The following is a 19,760-nucleotide window of genomic DNA, read 5'->3' on the forward strand; positions in this document are numbered from 1 at the left end:
CACTTCCAAGCTCAAGAATCCCTAGTGTCTCCCTGTTGCCTCGAGGATAAAATATAAAAATCTAATTTTTGGCAATTTTGCAGCATTCCACAGACTAGGCTCCATTCTACCTTTTCAGTAGAATTTTACATTATTTCCCATTTCAGTCTTCAAGCAAACTGGTCTACTCTGCGTGATTTTCCATCTCCAGTCTTTGTCAGCCTTCTCATCATCGGAATGCTCTCTTTCCTTGCCCTCTTTCCAGAGCTCCTCCCAATTCTCCCAGCTGCTAGTGCCCTACCCCATCACTTTGTAATTTTATTTTGTATTTATCCTGTATTTATGTCTCACAAGTGAGACTCCAAGGGTTGTAACTCTTTTTTTTTTCAGGTTCAGATTTACTAAGGGTTTGTCTATTTTGTTGGTTTTTTCATAGAACCAACTCTTAGTTTTATTAATTAATTCAATAGTTTTTTTTACTTTCAATTTTATTGATCTCTCCTTTTATTTTTAGAATTTCAAGTTTAGTGTTTGACTGGGGGTTTTTAATTTGTTCCTTTTCTAGCATTTTTCATTGCAAACCCAATTCATTGACCTTCTCTTTCTCACAGATGAGGCTTATAAATCAGTGCTTATAGATGTGATTGTTTGTTGACGCCTGTCAGTGTATGGAGTAAGTAGAGACAGAAGATACAATGCACTCCCTCCCTCACTTTTGATCTTTGTATTAATTTACTGATGTTAGTGACCTAAGTTACAACTATTTGTGAATAGAGAACAAAATCTCAGTTCAACTTTGGTCACTAACAGCCTGGATTTTAGGGCAACTCTCAACTCTCAATTCAATGCTTTTTATGTTCAAGGCCCAGTACTAAGCAAATGGGAACAAGATAATCTTTGATTTTTCAGGAGCTTGAAATGTAGGGGAAGGCAAGAGTAAATAGACAAATAACTCTAGAATTGATGTGATGCCTGCTATGTTATACTCCCCAACAAAACAACATGTTTTCCTTTGCCTTGGAAAATCAGGCCTTCTACTGAGAAAGATTTCCCTGGGAAATAATACTGGGTTTAATAAATGGAGGGGAAGTATAGAATCAAAACTATTCTGGCTGGAAATGTACTATAGAGCTTGATTATTTGGATATAGGTAGTAACTCTATTATCACTTCCATTTTCTTTTCTTTTGAGCAGTGGTCTCTAAACTTTTTTGATGGTATTACCCCATCAATTAAAAAAAAAAGTTGAACATGTATTTCCAACATAAGTATCTTTATTTATAAACTGTAAAGGCCATTCATTCTGTGAGAGTAGGAGGTGGGGACAGAGAATTTTCTCAGTGGCATCTGCTCATCATCTGGGGCTATTTGCAGTTATGTGGGACAGTAGATAATATGGGGTGGAATCAGGAAAAGCTGAATTTGAATTCCACATCAGATACTTATTAGCTACATGATCTTTAACCTCTCCATCTCAGTTCCCTCATCCATAAAATAAAAATAACAAACATCTCCTCACAGGTTGTTGGGAGGATTAAAGCAGATAAAATATTATTGTTGTGCTATCAGTGATTTAGTACAATTTAGGATATAAAATAATAATTGCCCTATCGGACCTACAGCAGGGACTGAAGCGTTAGGCTGGGAATCTACTCAATGAAGAGGAGATACACAGCTGGGTGATGCAGTGAATAGAGCACCAATCAGGAGGATCTGAGTACAAAGTCCATTTCAAACACTTAACAGTCATCTATGTGATCCTGGGTGGGTCATGTCCAATTGCCCCCACCCACCCAAGGGGGAAGGGAGGGAAAGAAAGAGGGAGGGAGAAAGGAAAGGAGAGAGAAGGGAAAAGAGAAGGGGGGAGAGAAAGGGAGGGAGGAAGACAGGGAAGGAGGGAGGAAGAGAGGAAGGAAGGAACAAAGGAAGGGAGGGAGAAAGGAGTTTGCAAATGTTGAACTATGAAAGTTAAAAGGTAAGTAGTGTTAGAAACAAATCCCATGACTGGTCCTTGCAGAGAAGGTAAAATATAATTCCAACTTCCAAATGGTTGATCACAAACACTATACCAAGGGATCCTGACATGTCCCATTTTGTGGAAAAAACTGCTTTAAAATAAACCAGTAAAGCCTTCACTTTAGCACTTAGAAGTTTTTGTTCTTGTGTTTCTCTCATTTTTTTATATTTACTTTACTTTTCTACTAACTACTCTTATTCTGTGAAGCCAGGAGAAGGAGGAAAACTACTTGCTGATCAACTGTGTTTCTCTAAAATTCAACCAGGAACTAATTAGGTAGGGGGGGGAGGGGAGGGAAATAGTTCAAGAAATCTGGTTTATCCAGAGAGACTCCTCTGGTCTCCAGTAGAATTTATACAATACTGCACTAGGAGATCAAGCAAGCAGTAACAATGACCTAGGCAAAAGGACAGCTAAGGGTCTAGCAGTCACACCCATACAGAAGGCTTTGAAAGCAACTGTACCTTTAACATAATAGGATTAGCCTATAAAATTCTGGGACACCTACATCACAGAGGCTTGGAGTTAGCCAATTCTTCAGTTCATTGGCAAAGCCTAAAACCAATCTATTGGTGTGGTATTACAAATGGATTAATCTAAAATAAATAAATTACAGAAATCATATGTAAGCATCGTACAGTGGTTGGGCATTGTGTTATCACATTTCCTAACAGAAGTACTTTTCTCACATAAAAATCATAGCTAAAGTATTTAAAGTACAATTTCCTAAAGTGGCTGCAGTCACCATCTGCATTGAAAACTGATGAAAACAGTGGATCTTAAGTGACTAAGGATGTTTAGAATCCGGAGATCATATGATACCTCCTAAGATATTTTCTATTCCTTTTCTATTATTATACAGTTCCTCAAGTTTCCCTCATATTCTCCATCAATGTGCATATGAGCAAACTAAGGCATAGGAAAATTAAGCCATGTTCCAGTATATTAACGAGAAGAGATGCTGGACATGGAGTCAAGAGTGACTTGGGTCAGTATCCAGTTCTGACATTAACACTTAGCCTTGTGACTTCAGTTGAGGTACTTAACCTATTTTAATCTCTCTAGTCTTCAAAAGAAAGATAATTGACTTGGAATACTCAAAGCTGTTGTGGAGAAAGGACTATATCTAAAGATTAGGACTAGAACTATGATTTTTTTGGAACAGGCAACATCCAGGTGAGCAAACTCCCTCTACTGATGCACGTCATCACCTTTTCTGCAACTAATAGTCTAGTTATCTAGAACCCAGATTTTTTAAAAATAAATTTTCAAAATATATGCATAGTTTTCAACATTCACCCTTACAAAACTTTGTGTTCCAAATTTTGTTTCCTCCCTTCCTTTCCCCCATCCCTTCTTCTAGATGGCAAGTAATCCAATATATGTCAACATGTGCAATTGTTCTTTATATATTTCCACAATTATCATGCTGCATAAGAAATATGAGATCAAAAAAGGGAGAAAAATAAGCAAGAAAACAAAATGCAAGCAAACAATAAAAAAAAAAAAAGGTGAAAATACTATGTTGTGATCCCCATAGTACTCTCTCTAGATGCAGAGGGCTCTCTCTACGTAATAAGACCATTGAAACTGCCTGGAATCACCTCCCTATTGAAAAGAGCCACATCCATCAAAACTGATTATCACATAATCTTGTTGTTACTGAGTGCAATGATGTCTTGGTTCTAACTCACTTCACTTAGCATCATATAAGTCTTTCCAGGTTGTTCTAAAATCATCCTGCTGATTGTTTCTTACAGAACAATAATATTCCATAACATTCATATACCACAACTTATTCAGCCATTCTCCAATTGATGAGCATCCATTCAGTTTCCAGTTTCTTGCCACTACAAAGAGGGCTGCCACATACAGGTCCCTTTCCCTCCTTTAAGATCTCTTTGGGGTATAAGCCCAGTAGAGATACTGCTGAATCAAAGGGTATGCACAGTTGGACAGTCCTTTGGGCAGCAGAACCCAGATTCTTAAACTGTAAGGTTATAACTCTATATGGGGTCTCATAACAAATTATAATTTTGTAAGCCTACATTCAGTTATCAGTAAATGTCTCATTTGAATCCTATTTCACCTAACTATGCATCCAGAATCATAGAAAAATTTCCCCAGTAAAAAGAGGTCTCAAGTAGAAAAAATTTTAAAAGTTCTGATTTAGAACATTGAGAGTAACTGAGGAGCCTGGATGAAGCTTGGACCCAAGTAAATCCAACTTTAAGACCAACTCCTTGTCTATTAAGCTCTCTTGCCTTTCTGTAAAACTTAAGAGAATTAGATAAATTATGTGATCCAACGTGAATCAATGCTGGGTGTTACTGGAATTTTAAAAGCCTCGGCTCACTGACCCAATACACTTTCTCCATGAGAGTGCCTCCAGGGGATAAATCTTTTTTTTTTCCCTGAGTCCTAAATTTGCCTCTGAACATATATGTCTTCTTATCCCCTAGAAAAAATGTGGTAGAAAGTTAAGTTAGCTAACATGGAGTGAGGAAGACCTGTCTCTGGACCTCCCGGTGCCCTGGGACACCCTTAAAGTATAAAATACACACTATAAGTATTTTATATAAAATTATAAAATAAAATAACTCTAAAGTTAGTTACAATGTGTATGGGAAAAGAATGATAGCATACCTCAAGTTCCCATAATAAACCCATGAAATCATAGTTCTGGCTTCAACAACAAGGCTGTATAATGTCTCTCTACCTCTTTTCCCTCCATGTCTCTTCCATAAGGAAAATTATTTTCTTCTCCCAGGATTTTCTGGAGTCAAATTATGATATTACATACAGATGGTCCCAGAGTACTCCAGCAGAATAGTCACTATCTAAAAGGTACTCCCTTCCTTATCTCCCACCTTTCAGAGCCCTTCTCTAGCTTCTTTCAAAGCTCAGCTCAAGTACCCTAAACTACAGGAGGTCTTTCCCAATCCTCCCCCATTTCTGGCAGCTAGTGAAGAAGTAAGGTGGCAGGGGAGATAGTATACTGGATCTGGAATCAGAAAGATGCGAGTTTCAATCCAGCTAAGTGATCCCAAGCAAGTCATTTATGTCCACCTCAGTTTCCTGTTCCATAAAAAGGAGATAACAATAATACTTCTCTCAGGATTGTTCTGAAGATAAAATGAGGCAATATTTTTTAAATGCTTCTATGAATAGGATTTTTCCTAGTTTACAGGGTGTTCCAAAAATCTTAGTGCATTTTTACACAATTAAAATGTAAACCACACTAAAACTCTTGGGATACCCTATGGTTTGGCTAGAAATGTGACTAGTTGAATAAAATCCTGGAACACAATTAAGTCATTCCTATAAAATGTAGCAGGATCTGTAAGTCTGGATGGCTACAGTTTTTCAAAATCATTACCACTTATTTGAAGCAGAAATACCTGAACTCCCTGCAGCTTCAAACTCAAAAACTATTTTGTTTCATCCTTACCCCATCACCCCTTCTCCCTTCAAGGACTACATCTACTTCATCCAAACAAATCTTTTACCCTTCAGAACAGGGATTCTTAACTTGGAGTTTGTGAACTTGGTGTTTTAGTTTATTTTTCAAATTCAATTTTATTTTCATTTTCACTTCTTTATTATCTCCCTCACCCTATCTTCTCCCTTTCTCTTCCCTTATCTATTAAGGAAACAAGAAAAAATGCAAAACCCATTACAAATATAAAGTCATATAAAATAAATTTCCACTTTAGCCCTGTTCAAAAAAAAAAAAAAAGCATCAAAAAATTGTGCTCCAGTATAGTTGGTTCTTTTGTGACCCTCTATATTTTATGCATTAAAAACATGCTTCTGAGGACTCTACATTTCTCCAGACTGCCAGATATAAAAAGATAAAGAATCCTTGATTCTCTGGAAAGTATAAACTGTGAACTCCAACTTTTAAAATTATGGAGCTCAAACCCAGATTTTGTAGGATAGCATTAAATGAAATGAGAATCAGAGTTCAATCCACCCAACTGCCTTATTGTAAAGATGAAGAACCAGATCCAGTGAACACAAATCATTTCCCCAAGGTTTGTCTGTCTGTCTGTCTCACACACACACACACACACACACAGAATTAGTGAAGTAGATAGTGTCAACTGCCAGTGGAATTCTGCTCCCACCCCCAAACTCCAAACCCAGTGCTTTCTACAGAGCAGTTTCAGACTTGATCTTTCTGTCATCCCATCTGCACTCAATCCTCATCCACATTATCCATTTCTGAGATTTGCATTTCTATTATTGGATCCGCACATCCTCATCAGAGGGCTATTTGCATCCATGATGCACAGGAAGCCGAAATAAAGGCTAATTTCAAAAAGCTGGATAGTAGTAGCCGCCCCCTGCCCACCTGAAGAGAAAAGAAAGGGCAAGATAGGATGACTAACTTGACTTAAGAATTCACTCTTAGCCTCAACTTGGAGACCAAAGTCTCCTTAAATCTGTCAGTCTCTCCAATTCAGCCTTTAAGAGAGAAAAAGGAATCAAAGAGAGAAAAAGATTCCCCAGGTACATGCAACAGAAGATGTAGGAAAGAGGATGAATCAATACCAGGAAGCAGCAGTCAGAATCTAAATGGCAGGTAGGTTGGGTACCTGCTACGTGCCTTTGCTGGAGAGGGACAGGAACTGCCTTGACAAGCCTTATCAAAACTACTTTGAGTATTCTCCAGTGGCTACAGGAATTTATACCTTGGGAAAATGGGTTTCAACTCACTTCACGTGGTTCCTCCTAAGTGCTGCTGACAGAAAGACAAAACTCAAAAAAGTCCTAGCCCATGACCATAATAAATTCAACATAAGAAACCACCCCACTCCACCTCCACCACAAACCATTATATACTACTTTATCTCACTCAAGGCTGCAAACAACCCCACCAAGTACATGATATTCTTATAATGAGGGTAATGAGATGGAGAGGTTAGAGCACCTGCCCTCAATCAAACAGGCAGGAAGTGTATGAGGCAAGTTCAAACCCAAGGCTTCCTGACCCTGAATCCAGCTCTCTAGCTACCAAAACACTTAGTAACCATGTGTTCTAGTGAGGGAGATTCAGACAGAATATATACAAAGTAAGTATGGCAAATTAATTTCAAGAAAGTTAAAAAAAAATTTGAATTGAGATTTATGGTCTCTGAAGTCAGGATCTTATTTTATTATAATCTTTGGATCTCTTATATTCAGCACAATGCCTTGGCAATCAAATAATCAATGAACACTTAGAACTTACTATGTGCCAGGTCAGGGCAGTTGGGTGGTACAGGGGATGGAGCCAGGAACCAGGAGACAGGAAGACCCAAGTTCAAATTCAATATAGTACTAGCTGTGTCACCCTGGGCAAGTCACTTAACCTGTCTGCTTTACTCCACTAAAGGAGGAAATGGTAAATCACTCCAGTATCTTTGCCAAGAGAATTCCAGGGTCCAGGAGATCAGGAACAACAACAAATACTCCAAGCACTGTGTTACGTACTAGGAACACAAAAAGAAGAAAAGGGCAGTTCCTTCCCTCAAGGAGCTTAACAACCTAAGGAGCACACAGCAGACACTTTGAGGAAAACTCAACTTACTGAATTCCTCCTATCTCCAATGCATTATGGAGGAGAATACAAAAAGGGAACAAGACATACTTCAAAATAAAGAAAAGCAACAGAAGTTAGACCCTAGGACACATTATATCTGTCACAAATCTATGATGTGCACTCAAAGACCTCCCCCCACAACATATTTGTGCCTACAAGTTTTATGGAAAGATGGAAACTGGTGAATTTGGGATTTTTATTTATTTTTTTTTTTGATTTGGTAAAGCTCGTGATGAGGAACTTATTTTATCAATTCAGATCTGCTGACTAACTGCAACTTAATCATCTTAGAGATCTGCATGGGGCACTGAGGGGTAATGACCTCTCCAGCATCACAGAGCCAGAATGGGTAAAATGAGAGTGAGACTTGAACTCAGAACTTTTTGCTTCCAAAGCTAGCTCACTTATCTAATGAATATGTGGGTCTTCAATTCCATGTTCCAGATAACCAAAAAGAAATAGTATAGTCCTTTAATGGTTGGGGAAACCCAGGGGATATAGGTAGTAGGGTATGTGCTGGAGGCTGGGGATGGTGGAAGATTTTGTGGAGAAAATAGTTATTTTACAGACAAAATTTACAGACTCTGTCAATAAAAAGTTATTTAAAATTTTTTTAAAAATTTACAGACAAGAAAAAGGGAGAGCTACCTTCAAAGTTGAACTATTGACTGCACTTTCCATAAGGCATCAGTCTTCAAAGTGTGGTCAGCCCCACCCTCCAGATCTCCCAAACCCTTCCAGAGGACTCAAGAGATGGATTATTTTCATAATAATAAGAATTTCTAATATGGCAAACAATAGTAGATATAACTGACATAGATAAAAGCTCTTTTTGATGGTAAGAGGTCGGGGAGAAGATATAAAGGTATAAAGAATATAAAGGAGTCCTGAGACCAAAAAGTTTGAGAAACATTGCCACAGAATGACCTCAAACTTCTCACACTCAGATCTGGCAACTAATTGTACAGCTCTGGGCTTCCATGAGTAAAAGAGGACTAGCTAGGGATAATTAATTGGTGATGTGATTTAAATGACTGCTGTGGTGTTTTAATGAAAATTAGAGAAATGGACCTAAAGATGAATGCTTCTAGGCTTTTCTCCCCATAAACAAGGTTCTCAGCCAGGTCCTATCAGCCTGCACATTGCCAAGCTATCTTAAAGACCCTGGGCTCACTATATGGACAGTGATATAAAAGAAAAGATCAATAAATGTCTTGTATTCACACACAGATCTATTTATAGCTGTCATATATATATAGTTGCCATATATATGCCAGCTATAAATAGCTTCAATTATTGAAGTTGTTTCTTAATCTGGAAGTATAGAGGCAGGAATCAGTGACTGCACTGGGAATTCTTTCAGACACTAAACCCAGAAAGGAGATTTCCCTGGATGTTTTGCTTATGTTTTTTTCTGTTATTCTCCTCCTCTGTCTCCGTCTCTTCTTTCCCCACTTCTCCCTCCTCCCTTTTTCCTTCCCCTTCTTTCTTCCTCCCTCTCTTTCCCTGTCTTTGACTAAAGCAGTGACCAAACCTTCTGCATCATAATGTACAGCTGACAAACCAGAAACCTTTCAAAAAATTTTCATGTTGGGCAGCCAGCTGGTGCACTAACCCTTAAGTCAGCAGGCCAGCAAATCTGGCCTCAGACACTTAACACTTCCTAGCTGTGTGACTCTGGGCAAGTCACTTAACCCCAACTGCTTCAACAAAAAACAAAACAAAACAAAACAAAACAAAATACAAGATGGAATATGGAAAATTCTACTAAGAAGAAGCAGACTTTACAGAAGATAGAAAGATTGCAATTTTTGAATAATGGAAGAGCTTTCTCTTCCACTGAAGCTAGGATGCTTCAAACAATGTTATTGCATATGCAAAAAAACTCAGCAAGTTGTACAGATTTCCACTTTCACGTGTGACCATCTTTTTTTGTTATACTGTGTTCTGAAAATACTTGTTTTATTTCATAAATTTGGAAAAGAAAAGAAAAAGATGTACATGTTGGCCAAACAGAACTAAAATTACATTTTGTTTTAATGTTCTACTCTAGGTACAACTTTGCTAGGAGTTTAACTGCTGATAAACTCAATTTACTCTCCTGAGAATGCAAAACTATCAAGTGGGTGAGCAGAAAGGTAATGTTTCCAAAAGAAGGCTTTAAATTATTTTAATGTGCAAATGTAAGAATTCTGAAAAACTTCTAAGGAGAGGAACTTCAGCCAACAGGACTATTTCTGGAGTTCTTACTCTAGAAAACTAATGTTGCTATTAGTAGCTATTTATTAACTCACAATACCATAAACCATAAACCTATAAAATATGAATGATTCATAAGTTCTGATTTTTAAACACCATTTCATAGGGATTTTTTTTAAAGGTTGCAGAAAAGCGAATGCTGCATTGCTTACATATTTAAAATTAAAGCATGATTTTTTATTTATTTATGTGTTTGTTTTTGCTAAGGCAATTGGGGTAAAGTGACTTGTCCAGGGTCACATGGCTAGTGAAGGCATGATTAAATTGATATTTTAAATAAATTGAAAAAAATCTTTTAAATTAGTATCATTTTTCCCTCACAAATTCTTTTATTCCACAAATTGAGTCTTTGGTCAGCTTTTCATATCTTACCTAATGTGCCCTAATGTGGAAAAAGAGAGAATCAAGGGTCTGGAATCTAATCCTGCCTCTTTCAGTAATTAGCCATAGGATGGCATTTTGTTTATTATGGTTCAGTTGTGTCTGACTCTTCAAGACCCTATGGACCACAGCATACTAATACTGTCAATAGGTTTTTCTTGACAAAATCTTTAAATTTTCCTGAACTTTATTATCTTTCCAGTTCTAAAATTCTGATTTTCAAAGGTATATACCTGGGGCAGCTAGGTGGCGCAGTGGATAGATTACCAGCCTGGAAGTCAGGAGGACCCGAGTTCAAATCTGCCCTCAGACACTTAACACTTCTTGGCTGTGAGACCCTGGGCAAATCACTGAACCCCAATTGCCTCAGGGGAAAAAAAAAGGGGGGGGTAAATCTCCCTTCTATTAGATCTCATATATTTGGGTTCAAGTTGATGGATGAAGGTTCCATTTAGCGAATGGAACATCTGTGTATTTACCTGCTATTACTAAAGAAAAAGATTAACTCCTATTTTCATAGAAAAAAAAAGGGGGGGGGCACTTCATTCTTCTGTCTGCACAAGCTGGTTCTTTTAAGCTCTGTTCTTCTCCCTTCTAGGCGCGCTGCCCTCATCTGCCACTTCCTGTTGCACATAATCACCATGAGCCTCTGCTTCTCTTCTTGCCTGTCCTTATTAGCCCTTTACCTCCTGTCTCCAAGAAACCAGGGAAAAACCGTGTCCCTCTCACTTTCTTCTCATCAGCACGGGCAGCCCGCTTGCTAAAATGTCTTTGCTAAGAGTGCGGCATTGGGCTCACAGGACTAAAAGCTTTGAGAGAGCATTTTAAAAAGCCGCAGTTTGTAAGCTTGCAAATGACTGAATGTTCTAGCTAGTGGGCTGCTTCCTTGACTTGCCTCCCCTGAGAAAGGAATATGTACTGATTTAAAAGAGAGAGAGAGAAAAAGGCTCTCGTGCAGGATTTATCTGGAGATCTGAGAAGGAAAAATGACTTTCAAATGAGGCACTTTGGGGCATACCAGTCTGGTGAGTGTCTCTTTAAAACAAGAGGCTAAAAATGTTTTCAACCTCCCAGTACCATAAATGTCCTGGTGCTGTCTTTGCTGTCAGATTCTCCCCCGGACTTTCCATGAGCATTCTACTGGGAATTGTCTGGAATCCCAGATTAAAACAGCAATAACCTTATTCCCTTGTTATAATATTTATTCTCTTTTAGGATCAGCGGCCCAGCTGGGATAGTTCTTTATGCATGAAGTAGAGCTGCAAGAATTACAGGGGCTGGAAACAGATTCTTTTCAAAAAGCAAGAATAGCACGCCCATGTTCTCTCACACAGGAGCACGGGACGGCTTCTTATTGCCTTCACTCAGAAAGCCCCCAGTGCAGAGGTAGAGGGAGGGGCTGGATGTCCAGGCCAGTGGCGGTGCAGGAAGGATCACTGGATCAGGAGGGAGAAGGGCTTGGGTCACTGCCCACTACAGACCCAGGCTGTCAAGATGTCCCGGCCTGTGGCAGACTAGGTACGGTGCACGGAGGCGAGAACGGGCTCCTAAGGTTGGAGCTCTCCCACACTCACCGGACAAAACCAGGAAAATGACCAGACTTCTCTATTAAGTATTTCTTACGTGCAAAGGGCTGCGCTAATTGTTGAGGACACAAGAATAAAAACAAAACAGTGGTGGCCCTTGGGCAGGTTACATTTTAACAGGGGAGTCAATATGTACATCTATAAGTAAATACACAATATAGATAAAATTAATATGAGGTGATTTAAGGGTGGGATGCACAGACTTTCATCTGAAAAATAGGGCTGGACCAGATTAATTCTCTTCCAGTGCTCACAATATGGGGCCCAGAAAGTTAGAATTACACAGAAAGGAGCAATAGAGTGTCATAGAAAGAAGGCTGTATTTAGGGTTGAGAGATTAAATTCAATTCCTGGCCTTTACTAGCTGTGTGATCCTGGCTAAGCTATTTCTGAATCTCAGTTTCATGATACATAGAATGGGGTCATGACTGAACAACAAACACATATGTCTATTCCCTATCACTATAAAAAATCTCCCTGAGAGTAATCTACATTCATTTTGAAAGGATCCTATGATAAGGGAATCAACAGGTTTTTTTTTTAATAATATTTTAAATAATTTTTCTATTTATTTACTTATTTAAATATAATTTTTTATTTTAAAATAATTTTTTAAAATAATATTCTGTCAGACTGTACTTTAAGTCACAAGAGTGATTGAAAAATGTGGAAACTACCAGGAAACTATTAATTATCTAAGAGAATATGGTAATAAATCAAGTAGCAGGCCTTGGAATCAGGGGGTTGGGAAGAGAAGTCTGCTGGGGTTTTCAATTAATGTAGTATACATGACAGAATCTAGAGATATTAGACCTAAAACAATTTCTCCCACAGAGATGATGGACACAGTTACTTTTTGTTATTGAGAGAAAACCTGTGAACTATCTTGGCTGAAAAGAAATCAGAAAGATTTTTTTTTCCTAGAGAGAAATGGAAATGTTCCCTGAGAGAACTGTCTTTAATTCTTGTCCCTTAGAGAAAATATCCTCAAAAGAACTCTTGAGAGACTATGATTGCCACCCTGAGAAAATCAAGTGGTGAATCTGTGTATAATTCCTGAATTGAAGAGAGGTCTGTAGGTATAGTTGATGGTTTGAGTTGATTCTAACCATCAACTTTTCTCTGTGGTCCAATGCTAAAAAATTAAATAAATATATATATTTGGCCTTTTTTGTTATACCAGCAATAAGTTATATAGCCAGTGACAGGGATAACAGGTGATTTGGTCATTAGAGGGAGAGTTGAATGAAAACTTATTAGGAGAAGAGATTTCGAGAATGGCTGAGTAAATTGTGGTATATGAATATTATTGTTCTGTAAGAAATGACCAGCAGGAGGATTTCAGAAAGGCCTGGAGAGACCTATATGAACTGATGCTCAGTGAAATGAGCAGGACCAGAGGATCATTATATACTTAAACAAAATACTTTATGATGATCAATTCTGATGGACCTGGCCCTCTTCAACAATGAGATGAACCAAATCAGTTCCAACAGAGCAATAATGAATTGAACCAGCTATACCCAGCGAAAGAACTCTGGAAGATGACTATGAACCACTACACAGAATTCCCAATCCCTATATTTTTGTCCACCTGCATTTTTGATTTCCTTCACAGGCTATACTATTTCAAAGTCCAATTCTTTTTGTACAGCAAAATAACTGGACATGTACACTTATATTGTATTTAATTTACACTTTAACATATTTAACATGTATTGGTCAACCTGCCATCGAGGGGGAGCAGGCGGGTGGGGGAAAGGAGGGGAAAAATTGGAACAAAAAGTTTGGCAATTGTCAATACTGTAAAATTACCTATGCATATAACATGTAAATAAAAAGCTATAATAAAAAAAAGAAGAGATTTCTTTGATTTTACAAATTATGATATGGGTTAAGAGCTAATAGGCTGGAGATATGCATTTCTATTAATTTATAAAGAAACATTTGAATGCATTCCTTGAGTGCCTTAAGAGCTAGAGAACAAAGTAATAAATCAAGTCACAGGTCTTTGAGGGGGGGTGGGGAATGGGAAGAGAAGTCTACTGGGGTTTTCAGTTAGTGTAGCACACACTACAGCGTTTAGGGGTATTAGACCTAAAACCTGCTACGTCATTAGCAAAAACTGCATGATACCACAATTAGCTCTGCGTCCTTATCCTAAGTATGTAAATAAAGTAGAGAAATGTTTTCTTTCATTGCTTATATTTCTCAATATCAAACCCCTCAAGCTCATAAGCCAAAATAAATACCAATGTTATGGCTATATAATGTATTAAGAATGTTATACATGATATAGACATTTTAATAATATCACAGAAAGACTATCTCCAGAGTCATTTCCCACTACTGACTACAATTATGGATGTCTTTCAACTCTGGAAATCGTGTCACCACTTAATCTCTCTCAGAAGAGCTTGTACCATGTACCCTCAATAGTTCTCTTCCAGATATCTTCTCCACAGGAGAAGAATTCTCTCTCTAGACTCTCTCGTTAATTTGGTCTCTCGTGTAAGAAGTTCTTTTAGTCCTTTCTTTCCTCAATCTGCCTCCAATCACGACAGGTAAGTCTCTAAGATGACAGTAAACTGCGTTTATTCCAGATTCTATTTCTTCTCCAAGATAAGGTAACAGTATCTATATTTTATGTAGAACTATCAAAACAAATTTTAAAAAGCATTTAGTTGGGAATGAAAAACTAACATCTTAAAAGGCTCTTTTACATAGTTATTTCCTATGCAGATGCCAAAGTCATACAAGATTCCTTGAAAGAAGTAATAGAAATAATTTTATTCAGTGACATTTTGATGAATATCAAGTAAAGCATAAATCAAAGACTTAGAGACATTCTTGACATAAATTTTTACCACTATTATAGAAGGTATTTAACAAAGCACCCAAATGAAAGAGGAAAACCCTCAAGATGGCGAATTCCCCCAGATGCCCTATTTATCGATGGCACTGTACTAATGACATCGTTTCTAGTTACGGCAGAGCTTCCTGAACAAGATCCACGCTCTCAAAGAGCTCAGCCTGACTATCCACACCTGAAGCACCAAGAAGAATGCCGACTGTCCAGACTTTAAATATGTGGCCTTTCACCTTGGGCAGATACTACTGATGGACACTGAACTAGGCCTAGAATTGAATAGAAAGAGAGAAGCCAGTTGAACTATTTTAGAAAATATGGACTAGCCATTTAATAATTCTAGGTTTTCCCTGAAGCAAAGATCAATCTTTTAAAAAAACACTTTTCTTCAGTATTGTTTTGTTGTTACAAGTCTGAATATAGTGTCCAATACTTTAAAATTAAAGGTCACCAAAAAGGCAATATATAAAAATTTTGTGGGTATGAATAGCCTGTAACATCATGTCAACAACATATTCAGGGAAAAAAAATAGTCTCAGAAAGATCATAAAACAGTCCTGCCACAAAGATCAGGAAATAACTGAGATGAAGAGAGCCATGTAGACCCAAGAGAGGACTGTGGGAACTGAACATGGATCACAACATAATATTCTCACTCTTTTTGTTGATGTTCACTTACATTTAATTTTCTTACTCGTTTTCTTTCCTTTTTGATCTGATTTTTCTTGTGTAGCAAGAGAATTGTGTAAATGTTTACACACATTGGATTCAACATATATTTTAACATGTTTAACATATATTGGATTGCTCGCCATCTAGGGGAGAGGGTGGGGGGAAGGAGGGGAAAATCTGAAACACAAGGCTATGCAAGGGTCAATATTGAAAAATTATCTGTGCATATGTTTTGTAAATAAAAAGCTTTAAAATTAAAAAAAAGAGAGAGAGAGATAATTGAGACAGAGGTGATGCAATATAAACAGCATGAGCTTTGGAGCAAGATCTCAGTTCAAATCCTACTTTCCAAGACCTCCATTGCTCTTAATTTCCTCCAGGAAAGATAAAAAGGCTGGACTAGATGGCCTTAGGATCCCCAAAGGCTTTGGTTCTATGATCCTTTGATGAACAGACTGCAAGCTCCACTGGTTTCCATGCAATGCCAAAAGATCTGAAGGAAGCCCCCCTGCCCCTCCTCCCACATATATTTTATGGATTCTCAGGGGAAGATTTAAAAACTCTCAATCGACTGGGAATTCCTTGAGAGCAGGGAGTGCTGTTTGCCTCTGTGTTCCCAAACCTTAGCACAGTACCCACCTGGCACAAAGTGGGTATTTAGTAAATTCATGCTGATGACGTGGGATGAAAAGATGACTGAAATTTGTCCCACTGAACCAAGTATATATGTTTGTGTGTATGTATACACATGTATCTACTCACTCTAATGGTGGTTTTACATGCCCGTAAATATATACATAAGTATTTTACATATATCACAGATTATATACAGTCATATAGAATTTTTAAGTGTGAATTAATAATGTGTATACATTTATATGCATATGTATATATACATGCATGTGTAATATTCATACATGTTTAATAACAAGATCACAACATATTATAACATCTGTGTAGAAAAGGGCAGAAACCAGTGAAAGGAAGTCCAAAATCAACCAAGCCGAGTCCCAGGGCCCTATCGTCCTGGACCTGTGCCTTCCAGAACTGGACTGGCCTTCTGAGGCACTGAGGGAGGCAGAAATGCTACTGGCAGTCGAGCCCCAACAGCAATCACGTGATTCAACTTTTCTGATACCCTTAAATCAAATGTTAGCACCTGGGCTCCGTGGCAGTGCAGGATAAAGTAATAGATATGTTACTTGCTTCTGGGACTACTAGGTGACAAGGATGAGTCAGTACAAATAATCTCCTGAATTATCACTGAAAGTGTTTGTAAGATTTATAATTAAGGCTACGAGAGAGAAGAGAGAGAGAGAGAGAGAGAGAGAGAGAGAGAGGGGAGAAAGAGAGAGAGAGGAGAGAAAGAGAGAGAGAGGAGAGAAAGAGAGAGAGGAGAGAGAGAGAGAGAGAGAGAGAGAGAGAGGGGAGAAAGAGAGAGAGAGGAGAGAAAGAGAGAGAGAGAGGGGAGAAAGAGAGAGAGGAGAGAGAGAGAGAGAAGAGAGAGAGAGGAGAGAGAGAGAGAGAGAGAGAGAGAGAGAGAGAGAGAGAGAGAGAGAGAGAGAGAGGAGAGAGAGAGAGAGAGAGAAAAAAAAAAAGAGAGACAGAGAGACAGAGAGACATTGACTGATTGGTCTAAAAGGATCGATCCAACTGAATAATGAGAAAAAAGCCAAGGAGGCAGATTCAAGTCAAGGAAAAGAAGGAAAGAAAAGGCATAAGAGAAGGAAAACTGGTTTTCAAATGGGAGAACAAGAAATGTAAAAAAAAAAAAAAAAATCAGGGATAAAAGAAGACTCAAGAAGGAGGGGAAAAGGAAACAGCAGTCTCAGAAATAAAGTCAAGATGTGATCCAAAAAGGTTTAAATTCTCAGTATCATTTAGCCAGGAATACTAGTTAACTCTAAAATGTTTTGTATATTTTCAGATTCTATTTTTTTTTCTTTTTGTCAAAAGTATTTTTTAAAAAATCATTGGGGAAGAGGGACTGTGCCCTGTTCCAAGTCATTTAGGAAGAGACAGAAAAGACTTCATAGCAACCAAAGACTTGAGAAACAAATTCCAGATTCCCCTTTCCCTAGGGGAGTTCGCACAAGTTCCACCTTCCCATCACTCCTATTGCTCTCCAGTTCTGTCCCCAGCCCTTCCCTCCCTCAGAGGGAACCTCCCCGGGGGGCTGGCAAGCTTTACAACACTCACGCAGATGTGCCGGCAGTCTGATAGAGTCCTCCTCCATCCTGATGGCTTGAGGCACTGGAACATGAAGAGGAGTTGAGGAAGAAGTATAATTTGGCACTGGGCTCTCTGGAGGGGTGTAGGAAATTCTCTCCTGCTGTTAAAAATAAGAGCAAGAAAAGAGGGGAGAGGGAGAAAGAAGGACAATGTGAGCCTTGGAGTGGAGGTGTGAAAGCAATGGGGGGTGGGAGGCATTTCATGGATGGGGTCAGCCCAGGATTCCCTATTATTATAATCTGCTGCTTCCTATGAAGATTTCCCATCCCCAACTGGTCCAACCCCAGACGACACTCCTTTCCCTAATCTGGCCTGAATAACACATGAATGTGGCCTACAAAAATTATTTGGGTATTCCTATATATTCATTTTCCTTTCAATAAGATCTGATTTAAAGTAGTCTGGCCTATATTCCAACCAATAAGGTGGCTGATTTTCAGATTCCCTAGAGTTTATGAGTTTGTAGGGTAACATTGGGAAGCTTTTTTTTTCCTTTTGAAATGGAAAAATACATACCCTTGTGGGTTTCCTTTGGGTAAAGTAAGACAGAAATGAAGGGAAGGTTTTCGGTAATAGGGGTTAAGTAGTAGCTTCTCAAAATCTGTTCCAATTTATTATTACTATATTAAAACTAACGATTTCCTAAAGTGGAGTTCTAAAACCACAATTAACAAAATCATGAAATAGAGCTTATAGTGGCATATATATCTGTATGTATATGGTAAATAATCTGTTTGCAAAAATCTTTTTTTTTAAAAACCTAATAGTTTAAATTGGTACCCCCCAAAAAAATAAATTCCCATAATTATGGAGCTGTCCTTTATGACAGGTAAAATTTTACAATATTAAAAGTGATCTCTTCCTAATAATTCCCATATATCCAAAATCATCTTTTTTTCTGCTTTCATACAGTAAATTTCCAGAATTAAGCCAGCAGTGTTTAACTGGATATATTCATTTGACCTAATAAGGAAAGAGAAAAAAACTTTGTCTTAGCTCCACAGCTAAACTCCAAACAACCAGTATTTGCCAAATGAAAAAGAATAAATGCCTTAAAAAAAAAAATCCCCCCAGTGTTTAGCACCATGCCTTGAATATAAATAAATCTGATGAGAATAGGAAGGATTCTTCCCTTCCCCCAAGAAAATATAATACAAAAGGATAAAATCCCATTATTATGTCAATGCAATCTGTGAACTAAGCACCTCATCCCTACCAGGAAATTCTTCTTTCCCCCATCTTAAAATGTTTCCAACTTGATATAAAGAATTTTGAACACAACTTTGATTTACTAACCAAGCAACCATAAACAGAACCATGCATGAAAAGTAAGAAAAATCTACAATATGTCATTGTGAAAATAAAAACAAACAAAAACCTAAGAATAACAAAAAGTGATATTTTGGTAATTATACAAAACAGGAAGTTAGACTTTTATTTATATTTTAACAGAAATAGTCTATTTGTCTTCAAAAGAAGAAGAAAAAAAAACCCCAGACCAATTCATACATATCATGTGCACACTGGAGAGTATGTTCCAGTCCCGCTTGAAAATACAAGGGAGGAGGACAAAACCATCATTCTTCAAGTAATTCTAGATTTCAAACTGGAAGAACAGAAATGGTAGAAAGAAACAGAATGATAGGAAATTGGAGTTGCAGGAGTTCTAGGAGATCATGTACTCCACCTACTTTATTTTACAGCTGAGAAGGGAGGGAGAAGGAAATAAAAGAGGAGAGAGAGAGAAAGAGGGGGGAGAGGGAAAAGGGAGGGGGAAAGGAGAGGAGGAAAGAGAGAAGGAAGAGAAAGGAAAAGAGGAAAAAGGAAGGGGAGAAGGCTGGGAGGGGAAAGAGAAGAAGGATGGGAGGGGGAAGAGAAAGGGAAAATGAATTAGTTTCTTCTAGTCAGATTCTGAGCTGAGATTTTAGATGAGAAGCCCACAAAAAAATTCTACTTTGGGAAGCTAGAGCCCTAAGAAGTGTTCTGTTTTACAGAACCTAGATAGCGATCCCTTTAAGCCTAGGGACTAGATTTCTATCACATACAAGACACCCAATGAAGGATCACCCAGAGATGAAATAATCACCTTTGTGCGGGAAGCCAGATAACAAAGATTAAGGGACTTAAAAGTCAGGGAAGACTCACTTCCTACATCAACACCAGGGTCAAGAGGGCCCCC

General features: G+C 38.1%; 1 protein-coding gene across 1 annotated transcript in view; it reads right to left on the bottom strand.

The window, feature by feature from the left end:
• ETV6 (ETS variant transcription factor 6) overlaps nt 1–19,760 on the bottom strand; it is a 296,875-nt gene that overhangs the window by 148,621 nt on the left and 128,494 nt on the right. The window contains exon 2 of the mRNA XM_052000102.1: nt 17,549–17,681. Within this exon, the coding sequence (XP_051856062.1) occupies nt 17,549–17,681 (133 nt within the window). The remainder of the gene's footprint in view (nt 1–17,548; nt 17,682–19,760) is intronic.

The sequence above is a fragment of the Antechinus flavipes genome, chromosome 5 (genome assembly GCF_016432865.1).
Source record: "Antechinus flavipes isolate AdamAnt ecotype Samford, QLD, Australia chromosome 5, AdamAnt_v2, whole genome shotgun sequence".
In the NCBI taxonomy this organism is placed as follows: domain Eukaryota; kingdom Metazoa; phylum Chordata; class Mammalia; order Dasyuromorphia; family Dasyuridae; genus Antechinus; species Antechinus flavipes.